Source organism: Artemia franciscana, chromosome 16, assembly GCF_032884065.1.
Source record: "Artemia franciscana chromosome 16, ASM3288406v1, whole genome shotgun sequence".
Lineage (NCBI taxonomy): Eukaryota > Metazoa > Arthropoda > Branchiopoda > Anostraca > Artemiidae > Artemia > Artemia franciscana.
The window spans coordinates 22,172,499-22,189,616 of NC_088878.1; the positions used below are offsets into that span (position 1 = coordinate 22,172,499).

The 17,118-nt window shown below is 33.4% G+C and overlaps 2 protein-coding genes across 3 annotated transcripts in view; one reads left to right on the forward strand and one right to left on the reverse strand.

Moving 5' to 3' along the window:
- Positions 1-217: 217 nt before the first annotated feature.
- Positions 218-17,118, reverse strand: part of LOC136037231 (uncharacterized) — a 44,561-nt gene continuing 27,660 nt past the window's right edge. The window contains exon 2 of the mRNA XM_065719839.1: positions 218-583. Within this exon, the coding sequence (XP_065575911.1) occupies positions 275-583 (309 nt within the window). The 3' untranslated portion in view covers positions 218-274. The remainder of the gene's footprint in view (positions 584-17,118) is intronic.
- LOC136037230 (schwannomin-interacting protein 1-like) overlaps positions 6,629-17,118 on the forward strand; it is a 112,501-nt gene continuing 102,011 nt past the window's right edge. Inside the window, exons 1-2 of one of the 2 annotated variants that reach the window (XM_065719838.1) lie at positions 6,629-6,743; positions 14,915-15,427. In XM_065719838.1, coding sequence (XP_065575910.1) covers positions 14,926-15,427 — 502 coding nt within the window. In that variant the 5' untranslated portion in view covers positions 6,629-6,743; positions 14,915-14,925. The remainder of the gene's footprint in view (positions 6,744-14,914; positions 15,428-17,118) is intronic. The other variant, XM_065719836.1, reaches the window with a different exon arrangement.

Sequence of the window (17,118 nt, forward strand, 5' to 3'; positions counted from 1 at the left end):
AGACATGTGATAATCTAAAACATCCTGTTACTGAGGTGACATTTTAATTAGCAAGTAGAATGAAAAGTAAAGAATTCATATTCATGTAAGGACATTAAAAGTTTCATGGTTGGCGGGCAATCCTAATGGGAACTGAAACGGATATCTTTTGTTTTTGGGAAGCTAAACGTAAGGCAAGTGATCGAGCATTTCAAATACGAACTAAAGACTAGGAGACGTTACTACCATTTAATACTTCAATAAAATAAAAATTATGCACATGATTATTTTTTAACTACGAGCGGAGAACAGCAGTCATGAACAATGATACTGTTGCTGTGAAAAGGCTAAAAATTGCCCAAAAGCCTTCAGCTAAGCCATTATCCTTTGGAAAGAAATGTTGAACTCCTTTCTTTTTTGCTGGTTTGGGCATCGGGGTTACAAAAACAAATCCATTAGGACCAATTAAGGACGGTGGTGGAGCTTGCATTGTTGCCAACTGGAGGTCTTTTGACGTAATTTCCTTATTAGCTGAGGATAAATCATCATAAGGGAGTCGAAAGGATGATCCTCTAGGTAATTCAATAGGCAAAGATGCTGGATTCTGAAATAACAAAATATTGTATACTGGACCGCCGTAATATTAAAACACTTACGATTCCATAACCTAAATATTCCATAGAAAAGACTCAAAGATTGGCAACGGGGAAAATTTTCTTTGCGCCCCCCCCCCTACCTATTCCTGTATTTTCTTAGCAATTCTAATGCAAACAGAAGTGATAGGTCACAGTGAATCTGGGTATTAAAAGGATGTAATGAAGAATTTGCTGGCTGTGCTGTAATTCTAATTTTGAGTTGCTTACCAAAATACATCTTCTCTTGAATTCAATTTCTAACTGCAGACGCATGACTGTAAGATGCAATTTATTTTAGAGATATAACATTTGATGGAGAGGGGGAGGCATTTGAAAAGAAAAATCGTTTGAAAATTGATCGTAGAAAACTCATTAGAGCAATGCATATGTATTCACAGCGAAATTCATATTTTAAAAGGAGGTGGAAGGGATTCACCAAAACAGCACAAAGAGTAAATATTTGAAGGTTGTATGAAGTCAGGTGTGGGGGGGGGGGTACTTCTACCTTCATGATTTTGAGATTACCGAGTTTTCTATTTTGCTTAAAAAAGAAGTAACAAAATATTTAACGGAAACTTCTGCCTATAAAAAATCTTACTGCGAACACTTTTTAGGCTTGAGTACCAGTGATTTTACATTTCATTTTTTTTTTTGTAAAATTTGTATATGGGTGTTAGCTTAAGGCTCAAAACTCTATTTGATCAACGGCATTTGAGCGTATCATAAGTTTAATAAAGTACACTTTTTTAGATTTAAGTGTCAAAGCCCTGGATTTACTCTTAAACCTCAAGGTTGAGTATGGTTGGCTAAAACAGGAATAAAAAAAAAAATTAAAGCAAAAAAATCCTGACTTGCTGATGCTGAATATATGTCTTTTTGATTGCAAGTTTTATGAACTGAACACCAAATAGTTTTTCGAACAGCCAATTTCATCAACTGTACGCTTAGAACATTCTGCAAGTCAAGTATCAAACCAAACATTAAAATATCCTAAATGTTTATTTTTCAGGGGAAAATTTTCACTGATACATAGAAAACCCAACAGGCAATACTATCTATTTCGATTTTTTCCTCATTGTTTATTTTGTGTATTTAACCAATTGGATTGTACGTTCTTGGTAGACATGTTGATAAATTGCCTCAACAAGTGTTTCTAAGGCATGAGTGCAAATTTGTCTTCGTCGGAGGAGACTAGCGACTCTCGTTTTTGGTTTAAACAATTTTTAAGGACGCAGTCAGTGCATTTCCAACCTTTTATGAAGAAGCTTAGCTCATTGGAGCTCGAGCTTAGCTCGAAGCTCCAATTGCTCGATCATTAGGAGGAAGGAAGCTTAATAAGGAGGAAGGAAGTTTATAAGGAAGCTTAGCTCGAAGGAGCTCATTGCTCGATCATTTCCATACTATCGAAATATTGCTACCCTCTCAAGGGATTTAAGTTGTAACATATAGAAACTGTAATGAATTTCATACTAACATAATGAAACATACATAATGAAAACTGGCCTCTGTTGCCAAAATGCGCAATAACTTTATTTATAAAACCACAAAAAGAATAAAAAGAAAAAAAATAGAAAAAACTTAAATTCCTATATGCACCTCTCTTCCACTCTCCTACTGCAAATCATTTAAATCCATACTCAGTGCAAAGTTGTGAAACCAACGCTTTGATAGAAATTATCTGAACTGAGCAAGCAAACCTAAGTTGCCATTGCAAAGTATTCATGGCACAGCATAAATATGTATACGAGCAGTAGCGAAAAGCCCTATACTCTCCATTAAGGATTTTTGAGACGCATCAATCTATACCTCTTTTCATGACTACGCCTCTTCGCGCACACCGAATGTTTAGCGCGTTACGGTGGAAAACCAAGTAGCAACTGAAACTATTGCTCGGATGGACTGGGAACTTCCCATTCAGCGCGCTACGATGTCTGTCATTTTTGAAGAAACTTTTCGCTGTCGTTCGTATATATGTTAGTGTCACTTTTCAAAACACCTTTTTTCTCCTTGAATTTAGTCACCGTTGCCAGTCAACTTTTTCAGTCTCATGCAAGATTTGATGATGACAGGTTAGATGTTGAGTTAGGTTTTTAACCCATTTCTGATATTTATAACCAAATGTAACCTAATCTAACCTCTGACTTTACCACCATAGATTGCATAAATGAAAAAGCTGACTCGCAAAGTTAATTGAATCCAAGTAGAGAAAAAGAAATTTAGGACATTCACCGGTGAATGTCGACATTAACCAGATTTCGGAAATTCCCGGGAATGTATATATTTATGCTGTGGTTTGTGGACCTTAGCGCCGAACTTGGATAATTACCGTCATGGGTTTCAAGCCCACTATAAATCTGACTATTTTCTTATCTTGCAAATTAATAAATTCTTGAATTAAACGACATTCTCGAAAACACTGCAGCAACATAGCCCATACACACTTATTGATGGCAATTTGCTGAGGCAATATGAGTGTGATGCGATGAGTTAAGATACGGAGTACATACCAAATTCTGAAAATATGGATGTTTCCAGAGGGGCTGGAATCAAATACGGCTTCCCATGTGCCTTCTAGGATGTAAACTATAATAGAAGGAAGTCACGTTGTATTCGTATATAAATGCTTCAAGCAGGGACAAAGAATACCATGCTTAATAAATCAACGAGAAAATAAAACTTTTATTCATGGATATTAAAGTGGTTTTGTGTTCTATATCTAGTCCAAGTGATTCTATTAAAAAAGGAATTTATGCAAAGATTTGTGTCAGGGGGGGATATCATGTTTTTTCGAAGCAATAAATAACCTGTGAATAATTTGAAAACTAAAAGGATTTATGGATATAAATGGAGACAGTCGTCTCAATTTATAAGCACATCCACTCAGTTGCCCCCTCTCAATTCAATAGCGGGATTGTCAGCAAGTCACGAAATTATAGAGGGGGGGGGGGGTAAAGTGTATTTTTCAAAGTCTAGAGGGACAATTTTGTTGTCTCATCAAATTTTTTCCAGTGAAAATACGATAAAAAGTTATTTCCCAATGGTTTTACAAAAAAGTATCAACATCTGGAGGGGGAATTCTAGGAGGATATTACCCCTCCTTTTACTGACATATCTGGTATACCCTTAAGTTTTCTACTGTGTATTGTATATTTTTGTCCAAATTTAGTTTCGTTGATATCGTACGAAAATGAATAAGTGACTGCCATTTCGCTCCTTCCCCCTTTCCAGAATTACTCCTTGTCACACAATAAAAAATGTGACCAGGTCAGTATCTTATGAAATAAACAGCATATGGATTTGTCATATGCTCTCGGAGACAGCGATTATTTGGATTTAATCACCAAACAAATACATTCGATTCCCAACTAAAAGGGATAAAATGAAGGCTAGTATATAAAAAAATAAAAATTTCTAGCTTACCACAATCATTTCCGCTTGATATACACTATAACAATGCAAGAAAACTTATCCAATCCAAAAAATTAGCTGAAATTATTGAGGACTCTTGTCGTACTTGGATATTTAAATAATCTTTAGTATAATTTGCGAATGACCTATAAAAGTCTAATTTTGTAACCATAGGCAGTCTATTAAAACAGTCTTTAATTCATTAAAGTTCAATATGAGAAGATAAAACATCTGAGGGCAAACTTTAAAAATTGATTGCATTTATTGTATTATGAAAGGCCATCAGTTAACATACTTTGTGAAATTATTTTGTAACGTAATAAAAACCGGCTTTATTTCACACATTCCGATATATTTCCAGAAAAGCTTCAGTTTAAATTTAACATAGAGACCAGTGGTGTCTATTCATGGTAATGAATGGGAGTGGGGAGGTATTTTTTATAGTAATGAAGGTAGGTAATGAAGATAATAAAAAATACATTTCTCAAAATCTACAGGACAAAAAATATCGAAGAGAAGGCAAATACCCCAACTCTTATATTGTGTCACTTCTGTCTGTTTGAAGTAGAGACTCTCTGATCCTATTTGAGAACATTTTTTTGACACTTATATGTTACATAGTACACACTCGAGAACTTGTATCGTGAACATGAGACATTACCCGGTTTTCACGGTATTTATACCCGACTATTAACTTCGGCTCTGTTGTAAACTACAGTTTAGCTATGTTTTAATTAAATTTTTTAGTTGGTATTTTGGTTAAGTTAGCTTAGGTTACGTATTTAATATAATGTGCTCTGGGCCGCCCCCCTTCCATAAGTCTTTGTTGTAGTTTTCATAATTTCGCTACCAAAGTATTGAATTTTCATCATATTTTGTTTAATTTCATTATCATTGACCAAACTTCAATTATCGAGTGTGTATTATGTAGCACATAAGGATTTTTTTCAATTTGCATTAGGGCGGATCCAGAGGGGGGTGGGGGCCTTAGGCCTCCAAGATTTTTCTAGTGCCCTTGTTCAAATTCCGTTCTTTTTTTTACTCTTTTTTAAGTATACTTGTCAATTTGATCAATTATTTGTAGGTGATTTACCCAATTCACAACAAAAAGCAAAGCTTTTCTATGAATGTTAAGAGCAAAGTTGAACCTTAAAACGAACAAAAATTATTACCTTCAGCCGGTTCAGTATATATCTGCAAAATTGACACACAAATCTTTGATTGCTAGAAAGAGTTTTCTACGAACATGGAACTTTCTCCTATTTCACGAAAATGGAAATACCTGTTGAAGATAAAAGGGATATCTTCAACACGTTTCATAAACGTGGTAACACAGTTATAGCTCTTTGTCTATTCACAATGACATATTGAAAAGTAGCCTTATAGCTAAAAGTTCAAAATGGATAAAAAAAAAATCTGGACACGAGCATAGAATGGATAAGAGACGAAGACTGATGGCTGAATGTGCAAGGGGATCGAAGGATGTATCCAGGTATTTTTGTAAAATATCCAAAAATAGCCGGAAATCGAAAGGTAAGTTTTTACTAATAATAAACCCTCTCCACCCTCAAAAAAATCCTTAATTTTAGTTTTGTGTCTAATTAAATAGCGAATGGCCCAATAGGGTTTTCGTGTGGATAAATCTATCAATCTATTTATGTCAACTGTATAGCTAATTTGGTTGAAATTAGATGAATGAAAGAATTAAAAGAAATTTAGGTCAGGAACAGATACATGAGGTCGGAGGGGGCGACCCTCCTCCTAAGACACTTCTTGCACACTTATGCCGTTCTTTTTTTCTTTTTGAAAATACTTTTTTTGCCCATCTCGAGTCACATTGGCGCCTTTGGTTCAGCTGCTCCCTTACACAAGATTTTGCTCTTGATCTGTTAGAGATTCAGACATGAATGCTCCCACGATCAGTTTACGAATCATTTCGTCATAAAATTATAAGATAAGCCTAGTTTTCATGAAAAATTAATCATAAAATTAAAATTGCTTGCTAGATCTTCATCTTCAGAATGTGTTTTCTTTTTTGGCAGAATTGTTTTATTCTCTTTCTTGGGAGCCCGTCGATTTAGGGTATTGTGTCTGGGCTTCAATGATTGGGATAGAACACATTTTCGAACATTTTTGGAACATTTTTGGATATGAAACAGTCGAACGACTTTGTATATTCTCCGTTTACATATTGGGGTAGGCACTTTCTTGCATTTAGTTCTTTATGTCTTACGGCACTTTCAGTACGTCGCCACATTTTTGTATGTAGAATAGCGGTATCTTAAAATAATGTTTATTAAAAGAAAATCTTAGTTTTTTTTTAAATAAATGCAGTGTTTCATTTCATTGTTTTCATCGTGATAGGAACTTGGATGAGTAAAGATTGCGTATTTACGTTTATACTATTTGTGCTTTTTTATGTACATGGACGTATTTTTGGCTTTAAAATACACTTATCTTATCCTACAATAATTTCATTTTAGGCTTGCTAGTCTGATGGCTTCAGTTTCATCTTAGCTTTACAATAAGCTCTAAGTAAGAAATGAATTTAAGTTTCTATAAGGTTTGTATTACCATGGATCCATCTAGGAACAAAGATAAGAATAGAAACGTATCGATCTAGCTGATGCAGTGGCATATCTTTCCTTCTTTAGTTAGAAACAGTTTATTTGCAAGTTCACGGAGGATATAAGGCAATCTTATATTTATCGGACTTAAAGAGTAAGTTTATGTGTCTATTTTAAATCAAAGTTATCATAGAGAAAATTCTCATTTTTTTATTTTTTTGTATGTTTATCGGATTTAAAGAGTAGACTTCTGTGTTTATTTTAAATCAAAGTTATCATAGAGAAAATCCTCCATTTTCTTATATTTGTTAAAGACTGTAATATAATTTATTTGTATATTGGTTTGCATAGACTCATGTTCAAGGCTACGGTGAAGGGTCATAGGTGTTGGGCTGTAAGGTTGTGTATTTTCTGGTTGTACTCTTGTCACATATGGGAAAAATCGCCAAACTAGGGGAATAATTTTTAAATTTCCAATTCTCTGCATCTATGTTATTTAACAGAAACTCGGTAAGATCAGGTGCGTTCGCATGAATATATTTTGGTAGGGGGAGGTATTCAAAAAAATTGTAAACAGTGCAAATTATGAAATATAAAAAAGAAAGTTATGGGAAACAGTGTGAAAACGTTTCCTCATGATCCTATGCCCCTCCTCACGAGAGTGCCTGCCCCAATATGTACATGGAGAATATACAAAGTCGTTCGAATGTCGGGAAATTATGTCGAAGGTGTTAGCAACAGAATATTTTGTTTCAAGCGTTTGACACTGCGTAGGAGAAAATTCAGTTTTCACACTGCCACTTTTGCATATCAGTGTCGAATTAGTCCATATCCTTCAGACCTTAACCAGTTCTGTCGTATTAAAAGCACCTCACTGTCCGTTATTTAGCTCTGGAAATTTTGCTTAACATATGGGAATTCGAATGATATTAATATTTGGGAGGTATTTTTTTTTATAAAAATGTACGGTGGGATAGAGGCTTGGTGTTTTTTTAATGAATGAATAGCCGGTTGAGAGTCAAAGGGCTATAACCGTTTTTTATCAAGCGGTTTGTTGCCTTCTCTTGGCGATTGTTGTAAGTAATGTTTATTTTATAGTAGTTTGTAAACAAATCAGTTGAGTTCGGTTTACAAACAAGTTTCCTGAACGAGACAGTGAGATTACGCGATTTCCGAGTTTATTTTGGCTCACACACAAAAAGACTCTAGGTATGTGTTTAAATTGTTTTCATCATAACTAAAGTGGTATAAAGAACAATTTTTGCCGCTTAGCAAAAATAAATGGCTTCAAAATAACGTTTTACTAGTAAAACACTATAGAGAAACGAAGAAAGGTTTGGATAACAAAGCCCTGAATCCAGCCATTCCATATATTCAATTGCACAAAGGAGAACAAGAACAACCAAATAGAACACCAAATAACCAAAAGGAACCACAAGAACAACCCGCAAAAAAGGAAGAAAATGAATAAAATAACCACTCTACAAGACTGTTATCTGATTTTTGAAGACGTAACTAAAATTAAACGTTGATATCAGAATTTTCTGATTGAATGTTTGGAGATTGGTGCAGTTAACTACATAGATTTATTATCAGAATGGATACCAGATAATGTAAAAAGAAACACTACAAAAACGAGAAAGTAAACAGCCACCGCGCATGTGGTAGGAATGACGTAGGAATTTAATATTTATTCCTGACTCAAAAAAGCCCATGGAGTTCACGTAAGCATACGCTGCTTGTAGTCAAACACATTAACTGGAAGCATGTTGGTCAATAAGCATAAAAAAACCCGTAGCGTAGGCTGTTTCGTGAGGACTAGGAAAAAAGTGTTTGGTCCCTCGCCAGATTACATGCATTTGAAGTCACCTTTCCACTTCCCCCAGCAAAGCTATCTCTGAAAGTCTTTACTTAATCTCCCAGCCGTGAGATAAAGTAGTGCAGACTTAATGAAACTATAATCTTAAAAAAATTCATTTACAAAGAAAAATATCCCAGCGAAAATATTTCCTTACATATCCTAAAGGTTTTGTTTTGGGAAGGGAGCCAAATTTAGGGTGGACTTCTACTAGAAAAGCATACTGTAAATTGGCAAATTACACGAACAACATAAAGATATCTGGATGAACCATCAAGGAGTGGATGGAGGTAGGGGAATGGCGTATTCCAAATACGCCATTCAAAGTGGCGTATTTGCAATATCTCAGGAACAGCTAAGGGTATTTAGTTGAAGCTTTCAAGAATGCTAAGAGAGATGTAAAGCCAAATCAAAAGACACCATTGGAATTCAGGCTTTTAAAGGGCCTATCTACTATGTCTCAGGAGCAGCCAAGGAATGAAGTCCAATACTTGATCCTATCCATGTTGTGAAAATGGCGTATTTGTATTATCTTAAGAGTGGCTATGGCTATTGAGTTTAAAATTTCCAGGAATTTTAAGGGGAATGGTCAACTAAGTTTAAGGATCTTTCGTGCATCCAGGTTGTCAAACTAGCGTATTTGCTATAAAAAAGATATAAGAAACAATGAGGGTATTTACTCTGTAAACTGTCAGAGGACGTTGAAGGATGCAATGAACTAAAGCAAAAGACACTATGTGCATCTAACTGTAAAAAGGGCACATATGCAATTCCTCAGGAATGGCCAAGTATATTAAGTTAACAATTTGAGGGAATATTGAGGGAGATTTTGAACTAAATCAAAGATGCTTTGTGCAACCAGGTTGTTAAAGTGACGTGTCCCTAATATATTAGGAAGGATTTCCTATTGGACAAACTTGATTAGACTTGTGATATTACTTTCTTGCTGCGTTGTTATCGGCTTTTCATATTCTATGATAAATAAAAAAACACTGCTCGAAACACGAACCGTTTTTGTTAAAGCACAAATGACGCTTTGATCTTTAAAAGGTTCAGGGAATGGTAGCACTATTTCTGTTCGCAGTGATTTTTTTTTCGCTTAATTTAGAAATAATTATTCATTTTAATTTCTGTTAATTAAAGTTTCATTTATTCATCTATAGCGTATACCATTCATTCATTTTCTTTAAATATAATGTGATTACTAAATTTAATTTTTGTTCGGTTTGGATTCCCTCATTCATTGAAGTAACTTCTCTTCATTTTAAGTTTGAATAAACACGGGACTTTATTTTTGCTCGTCCTAAGTTCTAATAACGGCTCTTTACTTTTCCGTGGAAAACCTCTTATTCGATTTTTTTAAAATTAATCATTTGAAAACAAACATCAAATAATTTAAATAGGTTTCCCCCTCCCTCTCCTAAGAAAAAATAAAGAAAAGTGAAGAGTTGTATTAAAACCTAAAGCGTTCTGAAATTACGTCCAATAATAATTCAAAGTTAAATGAACAGGAATTGCTATCAATGAATATTTGAAACAGAAACACAGAACTCATTTTTATAAATGACCTCGACAAGTATTTATTGAAACGAACACACACTAACAACAGAAAAGAACACGAAACGATTCTATTTACAAAATGAGGCGTTGAGATAGGCCTACACGTACAATCAAAAGTGTCTACGAATAAAGGGTTAGGATTACTTTAGTTGAAGACCAGGAATTATGAGGTTTTATATTCCTGTTGCTAAAAATCCCCCTCTCTGTCCTCTGACATTTTTATGGTAAAAATATTATTTAAAAATTATTGTGCAAAATTATAGCTGATAGAAAATTTTGACTGAATGTTCAAATTTTGCCTAAATTTTAAATTACTAGCCAACATTTTAGTTTTTAAGAAAAAAACAACAAAAAAAGAACTAATCACAAAGGCACATCTAAACATAGTAAAAATGGGGGAATTGAGAAACGAACAGACATTAGTTTAGAAAACGCTTTAAAAATAAAAAGTTTCTCAAAGAAAAGTAACGAGCTTTTAGATGTTTTTTTCAATGTCATTTCAATAAAAAGAAATATTTTGTTTTCAGTAAAGCACCAATTAAACAACGGTCTTTAGAGGGTTAAGCAAGATGTAGCCCCACTGTTCTTTGTGGTATTTTTTTTTTCATTTAATTCGACTTGATTGCTCATTTCAATTTCTGTTTGTTTCAGGTTTTATCTATACATCCATAGCAGCAACTGGTATTCTTATGATTCATGTGCTAATTCATTTTAATTTATGTTAGTTTTAGGTTTTATTTATTCATCCACATTAATTTCCGTTTTAATTTTGAATTATTATCATGTGAATTTATTTCTGATCGTTTTAGGTTTAAATATGACACTAAGATTTTCTTTGTAACACCTTTTTTAAATATGCTTCTTAAAGTAATTTCTGCTAATTTTTTAATTGATATAGTTTTATTATGAGTTGGCTGTAGGAATATTTGCCAATTTTCTTTTTTAGTTTTTCTGTTGAAGAACAAAAATGTTGAATTGTAATTTATGCTTTTGGAAAAATATGAACATTCACTCTACTGTTAGATCAGGTATAGTTTTCGCAGAATCATTCATAAGCAATAGAATTGCGAAAAATCGTTTAAAATTGGATGGGGGGGATTTTTGACGATATAGCTTGAAAGTCTGAATAATTCTTGGTCTTTTAAACGGCTGAGGCAATTCTGACACTCATTCTGTAGAGACCCTTGAAAATATGTGTTTTGAATGCACGAATATTTTGAACCTCCACAGTTTTATTTGATAATTTGTTCATGCTCTTTTATGTTGTAACTGTTATTCGATTTCAATACACATTGTCAAAGGCATTTATCAAACAGTTCGTGGGTAACACACTCTAAGTAAGGATCGGCTCGGCTCAATGGTAACCGAAACTCTAAAAAACAAAACTTTTGACATTGCATTGATTAAGTTTAGTGTTACTCATGAAAAGCTAAGAGCCCGAGAAAATTGGCTTGATTTTTGAAAAAGGAAGGAAACAGCAAAGAAAGACTTGGAATTATAATGAAAATTCAGTAAAAAACAAGTTTTTTTAACTGAAAGTATGGAGCGACATTAAAACTTAAAACGAACAGAAATTATTCGTATAAAAAAGGAGCTTTTCCTCCTCAATGCCCCGCTCTTTACGCTAAAGTTTGACTCTTTTTCTTAGCTCTATCTTTTAAAACAGTAATAAACTTTAGCATAAAGAGCGGGGTGTTGAGGAGGAAAAGCCCTTTTCACATACGGAGTAATTTCTGTTCGTTTGAAGATTTAATATCACTCCTTACTTTCAGTTAAAAAAAAATGTTTTTTTTTATTTGATTTCTGAACGTTTTTGAATTATTGCATGTTTTGATTTTGGCTATCCGCACATAAATAATTAAACAAAATTTACATATTAATTTTTTGTTTTACATACGGAATAATTACATACGGAGTAATTACATACGGAGTAATTTCTGTTCGTTTGAAGATTCAATATCGCTCCTTACTTTCAGTTAAAAAAAAATTTTTTTTTATTTGATTTCTGAACGTTTTTGAATTATTGCATGTTTTGATTTTGGCTATCCGCACATAAATAATTAAAACAAAATTTACAAATTAATTTTATGTGGCTAAATGGCTTTCTCATAGTTTCCATTGGAAGATTTTGCGAAAAAAGGAGCGGGGGAGGAGGCCTAGTTGCCCTCCAATTTTTTGATTACTTATAAAGGCAACTAGAACTTTTAATTTTTTACGAACGTTTTCATTAGTGAAAAATATATGTAACTTACGAATTAACTTAAGTAACGAACTTCTATATTCTTATTTTTTTATTGCGTATATGAGGGGGTTCACCCCCTCGTCAATAATTCGCTCTTTACACTAAAGCTTAAATTTTGTCCCAATTCCTTAAGAATGACCCCTGAATCACAAAGGCCGTAAAATAAATAGTTGCAATTACTAAAAATACTTTTGTGTAAAGAGCCAGGTATTACGAGGAGGTGAACCCTCATATAAGTAATAATTTCTGTTCGTTTTAAGTTTTAATGCTGCTCCTTACTTTCAGTTGAAAACACTTTTCAGACTTATTTTTTCATTTTTTTTTAAATGCTAGAAAATCCTTCCTTCATGGAAATTCTGTTCCCCCATGACAAATTCCTCTATGAAAAGTTCCCCCCGTATTACCCCCTCCCATCAACCCCTCCCCCCAAACAAAAAATTCCCCTGAAAACGTCTGTACACTTCCCAATAACCATTACTATATGTAAACACTGGTCAAAGTTTGTGACTTGCAGCCCCTCCCACGGGGACTGTGGGGGAGTAAGTCGTCCCTAAAGGCATAGTTATTAGGTTTTTCGACTATGGTCAATAAAATGGCGGCTAAAATTTTTGAAAATCCAAACCATTATGTTCTATTTGACGAAACAATTCTAATTAGCAATGACCTAGGAATCAAACAAACTGTCCGTGAGGCAATCGAGATCAAACGAAACTTAAATAATAATACATCCCTAAATAGAGACTTGGGTGAATACACACTCAACCCTATGTACACAAAATTAATTATAGAAAATAATCTAATTCAAAATAAAACAAAAATAGGAACGAACAAAAACAAGCCCAATATCAAAAGAACTATCAGATTAGCTGCAGAGAAGGCAAATATCGCAATAAGAAATCATTCCAATTTTTAATAAATACAGTTAGTGAAATGAATGAACCTTTTTATATTGTAAAATGTTAGCTTTTATCAGACAGTCTTGGCTGAAGTTTTCGTTTAGAAGTAATGATGCCAAGGCTATTTTAAAATAGAAAATGGATTTTTAACTGAGAACTTTTATTGCAAGTGTTTTATTGTTTTTTATTTTTTCTTTGCTGAAGACGGCCCTTAGATATAGGGCCGAAATATTCAAATAGGTTTTGTTGGTTCACTGTCTTGGGAAAAAAGTCCTCATTATTCTCTCTTTTGTTGATGTATTATGGAAAGGCAGTGTGGTCTTCGTCATTATTTATTGTATTTCCCCCTATTTTCTAAAATAAGGCAAATTTTGTCAGGCTTGTAACTTTTGATGGGTATGACTAAACTTGATGAAACTTATGTGTTTAAAATCAGTATTAAAATGCGATTCTTTTGATGTAACTATTGGTATCAAAATTCCATTTTTTAGAATTTCGGTTGCTATTGAGCCGTCAGAAATTAAATAAAAAAACATCATATTTTTTCATCTGAAAGCAAGGAACAACATTAAAACTTAAAGAGAAAAGATATTATTCCGTATATGAGGGGGACGCCCCTCCTCAATACTTCGTTCTTTACGCTAAGTTTGAAATTTTGTCCAAATTCCTTAAGAAGGACTCCTAAGACAGAAGGGTCACTTAATTTTGTTAAGAAGGTTTTTTCGAAAGTGCTTTAAAAACTATAGCGTAAGTACCGAGCTATTACTGAGGCCAGAGGGAGAAAACCCGTCCTAAATATGAGTTGAAAATTTCAACTTAATTCCCAAAGCCGCTCTCGAGGCATTTCATATACCCTACTAAGGTAATCCAGATACACATACTGTCTTTTAATTTGCCTCACTCCTTCATCCTGTATAGGTCAAGTCCCGAAGAGGCTTATAATGTAGAAAGTTTTAGGCTGATCGAAGACAACAAAGTTTTTTGGCCGCCTTACCATCTTCCCATAAAAACCATCTCTTATTCTTTTTGGCCCCCTCCCGAGATAATGCAGGCCTGATCCATTCCCGATCCCGTTCACGAGATATTCCATTCCCTTTGGTGCGTTCCCAAGATATTGCAGACATACTACTAATAGTACTAACAATTCCCAAGATGTTGGGCTAGGTGCAAAACTTATTTTCAAAATACACGGAGGGGGGGGCAATTTTTGGATTAAAACAGCAAAAACAGACAATCCTCATTGAAAACAACCTAAAAAGGTATTTCTCAAAATATAGAGGGGGATATAACACCCCCAGTAATCTTTGGGAATATGTCATCCCTTATCCATAAAACGTAGCCTAGCGTTCTTAAGCTTTCTTTCATTGTAGCCTTAGAAAGTTGGACCAAACTACACTGTTTGCACAGCTTAATTTTTATATACGGTTAGTTAAACGAGTATCAAAGACGAGTATCCTTAGAAGAATCCTCTGCAGATATGCTATTTTGATAAGCCTGATATATATAGTGTGTTTTGATTCACCTGTATTCTCTGCCCCAAGTCAGGGTTTGAGGTTCACTTGGCCCCTCCGACATCCCGGAAATTTGCAAACTCGGCCCCTTAGGATGTCTTCGTCTTTTTTGTATTCAAATGCCCCGAGACTAAAAAAAAGAGGCCCCAACAGAGGTGGCACCTAAGGATAAGTGTAACCCCTTGCCCCCTAGCTACGCCACTGTCTACAATTTAATCAATTCCAAAATTATAAACGAGATTTAAACTTTTTTTTCAGCTGCTTTGAACATGTCCAAGAATTGTTTAAGTCCTGATTCTGGTTTGGACATGCTCTCTCCAGATTCTGGATTTTTATTGGAACTAATGCAGTTCCCTTGCCCAAGCTACGATGTCTCAGTTGAAAACATAGATGAGAACCAGTCGAGTTTCGACTCGTTCGGGGCCGGTGAGAAATCGAGCTTAGAGAATGACTCGTGTTTATTTTGTAACTGCCAAGGATATCTTGTGAATGAATGGAAGGAGACTAATACATTTTTCATCTGTGACTTTGAAGAAAAAGTAAAGGGTGGCATGTGGAAAGAAAACCGAATAATGGATAAAAAGAATATTTTATTCCTTTGTCGTGAGGCAGCTGATGAACAAGATACTTTTACAAAGACTGATTTGATGAAAATAAAGAAGCCTTCCTTCACTGACAATAATTTTGACGGAAATAATAATAACAAAAATGAAGTTAGTGATTATGGAAGTCATTTTATTGACACCTGTCGCAAGGATTCACTGGAAATAGGTATGTCGAAATTTGTTAATAGCATAAAAGGTAAAGAAAAATCGTAATATGTCATTACGGAATTAAGAAGTGCTTCTATTATGTAAAAAAAACTTAATAACTTCGAAGACTACGCTGCTATTCGGTTTATAATTAAAAGAAAATGAAAATATAGGTAAAACTTTAATTAATACACAAAAAATTAAAAAATATAGGCAATACACACACACACACACACAAACACACACACACACACACACACACACACACACACACACACACACACACACACACACACACACACACACACACACACACACACACACACACACACACACACACATATATATATATATATATATATATATATATATATATATACATATATATATATATATATATATATATATATATATATATATATATATATATATATATATATATATATATATATATATATATATATATATATATATATATATATATATATATATATATATATATATATATATATATATATATATATATATATATATATGTGTGTGTGTGTGTGTGTGTATACTATCGTTATAAACCAGCAATAATTGTGTATATATGCATGTATGTATTTTTTCTCGAAAACGGCTCCATATTTTTTCGAGAAAATTGGCATCCTGGGATAGTCTGGCCTATAAAAAACGATCTGCATAAGTCATAAGTTTGATAAAACTCGTTAAGACCCTTAATTTTAGGATAAAAAATATGTGAGTAACGTTATTTTTATATACTTTAGTGACAATGACCTTGTCATAGTTGTGACACTTTGTGGACAATTTAAGATTTTCATGTATGGAGAAGCTTATATTAAATTGCTTAAAGAGTAAAAAATTGGTAATTGAAAAAATATTTGTATATATTTTGACAGGGATTACAGCAATTCAAAAACCTTAAAAAAGAAAACCAGAAGTTTGAAGCTTAGTAGATATCGTTGTTAGAATTCAGACTTGCTTGAATAATCACCTATCTTCGAAAAGACTGCATAATGAAAAGACAGCAAATTTTCTCGAATTGTCTGCGGTTAGGTAACAAGCGACAGTGAGAATCCACATGAGAATCAATGAGAATCCGATTTTTAGAAATCGGACTTACGGTAATCATTAAATATCTTTGAATAGAATTTAGTATGAAAAGACATTAGATTGCAGAAATAGCAAAAAACTGGTAATTAAATAAAAAATATATTTATTTTAACAAGGGATTGCAACAATTCAAAAACCTTAAAAACAAAAAGTTTGAAGCTTAGTAGAAATCGTTGTGAGAAAAATACCATTACCCAATTTCTTTTCTTTTTAGGTTCAGTTAACTTAAAAATTTAACTTGAAAATGTTAATTGACTTAAAATTACTTTTAACTTAAAAATTTTTAAGTTCAGTTCAGAATCGCTTAGCTTATTATGTAAACTGCAAAAATATTTGCAGTGCCTGAACAATAATTTTAATGCTTTAATTCAAACTAGAAAAATAGCTGAAAATTTTAAAATTAGTTTTTTTGTTTGTTAGATAAAATACATTCGCTACGCGACTAAGATTACTGGTTTGAACGCAACTAGATTTAAAATGTCATTAGGAAGGCCCAAAAAACCAAAATTTGCAATTATTACAAATAATGATTCTCTATTTTGACAAGGGAGTTCAATAATTCAAAAACTGTAAAAGAGAAAACCAAAAGTTTGA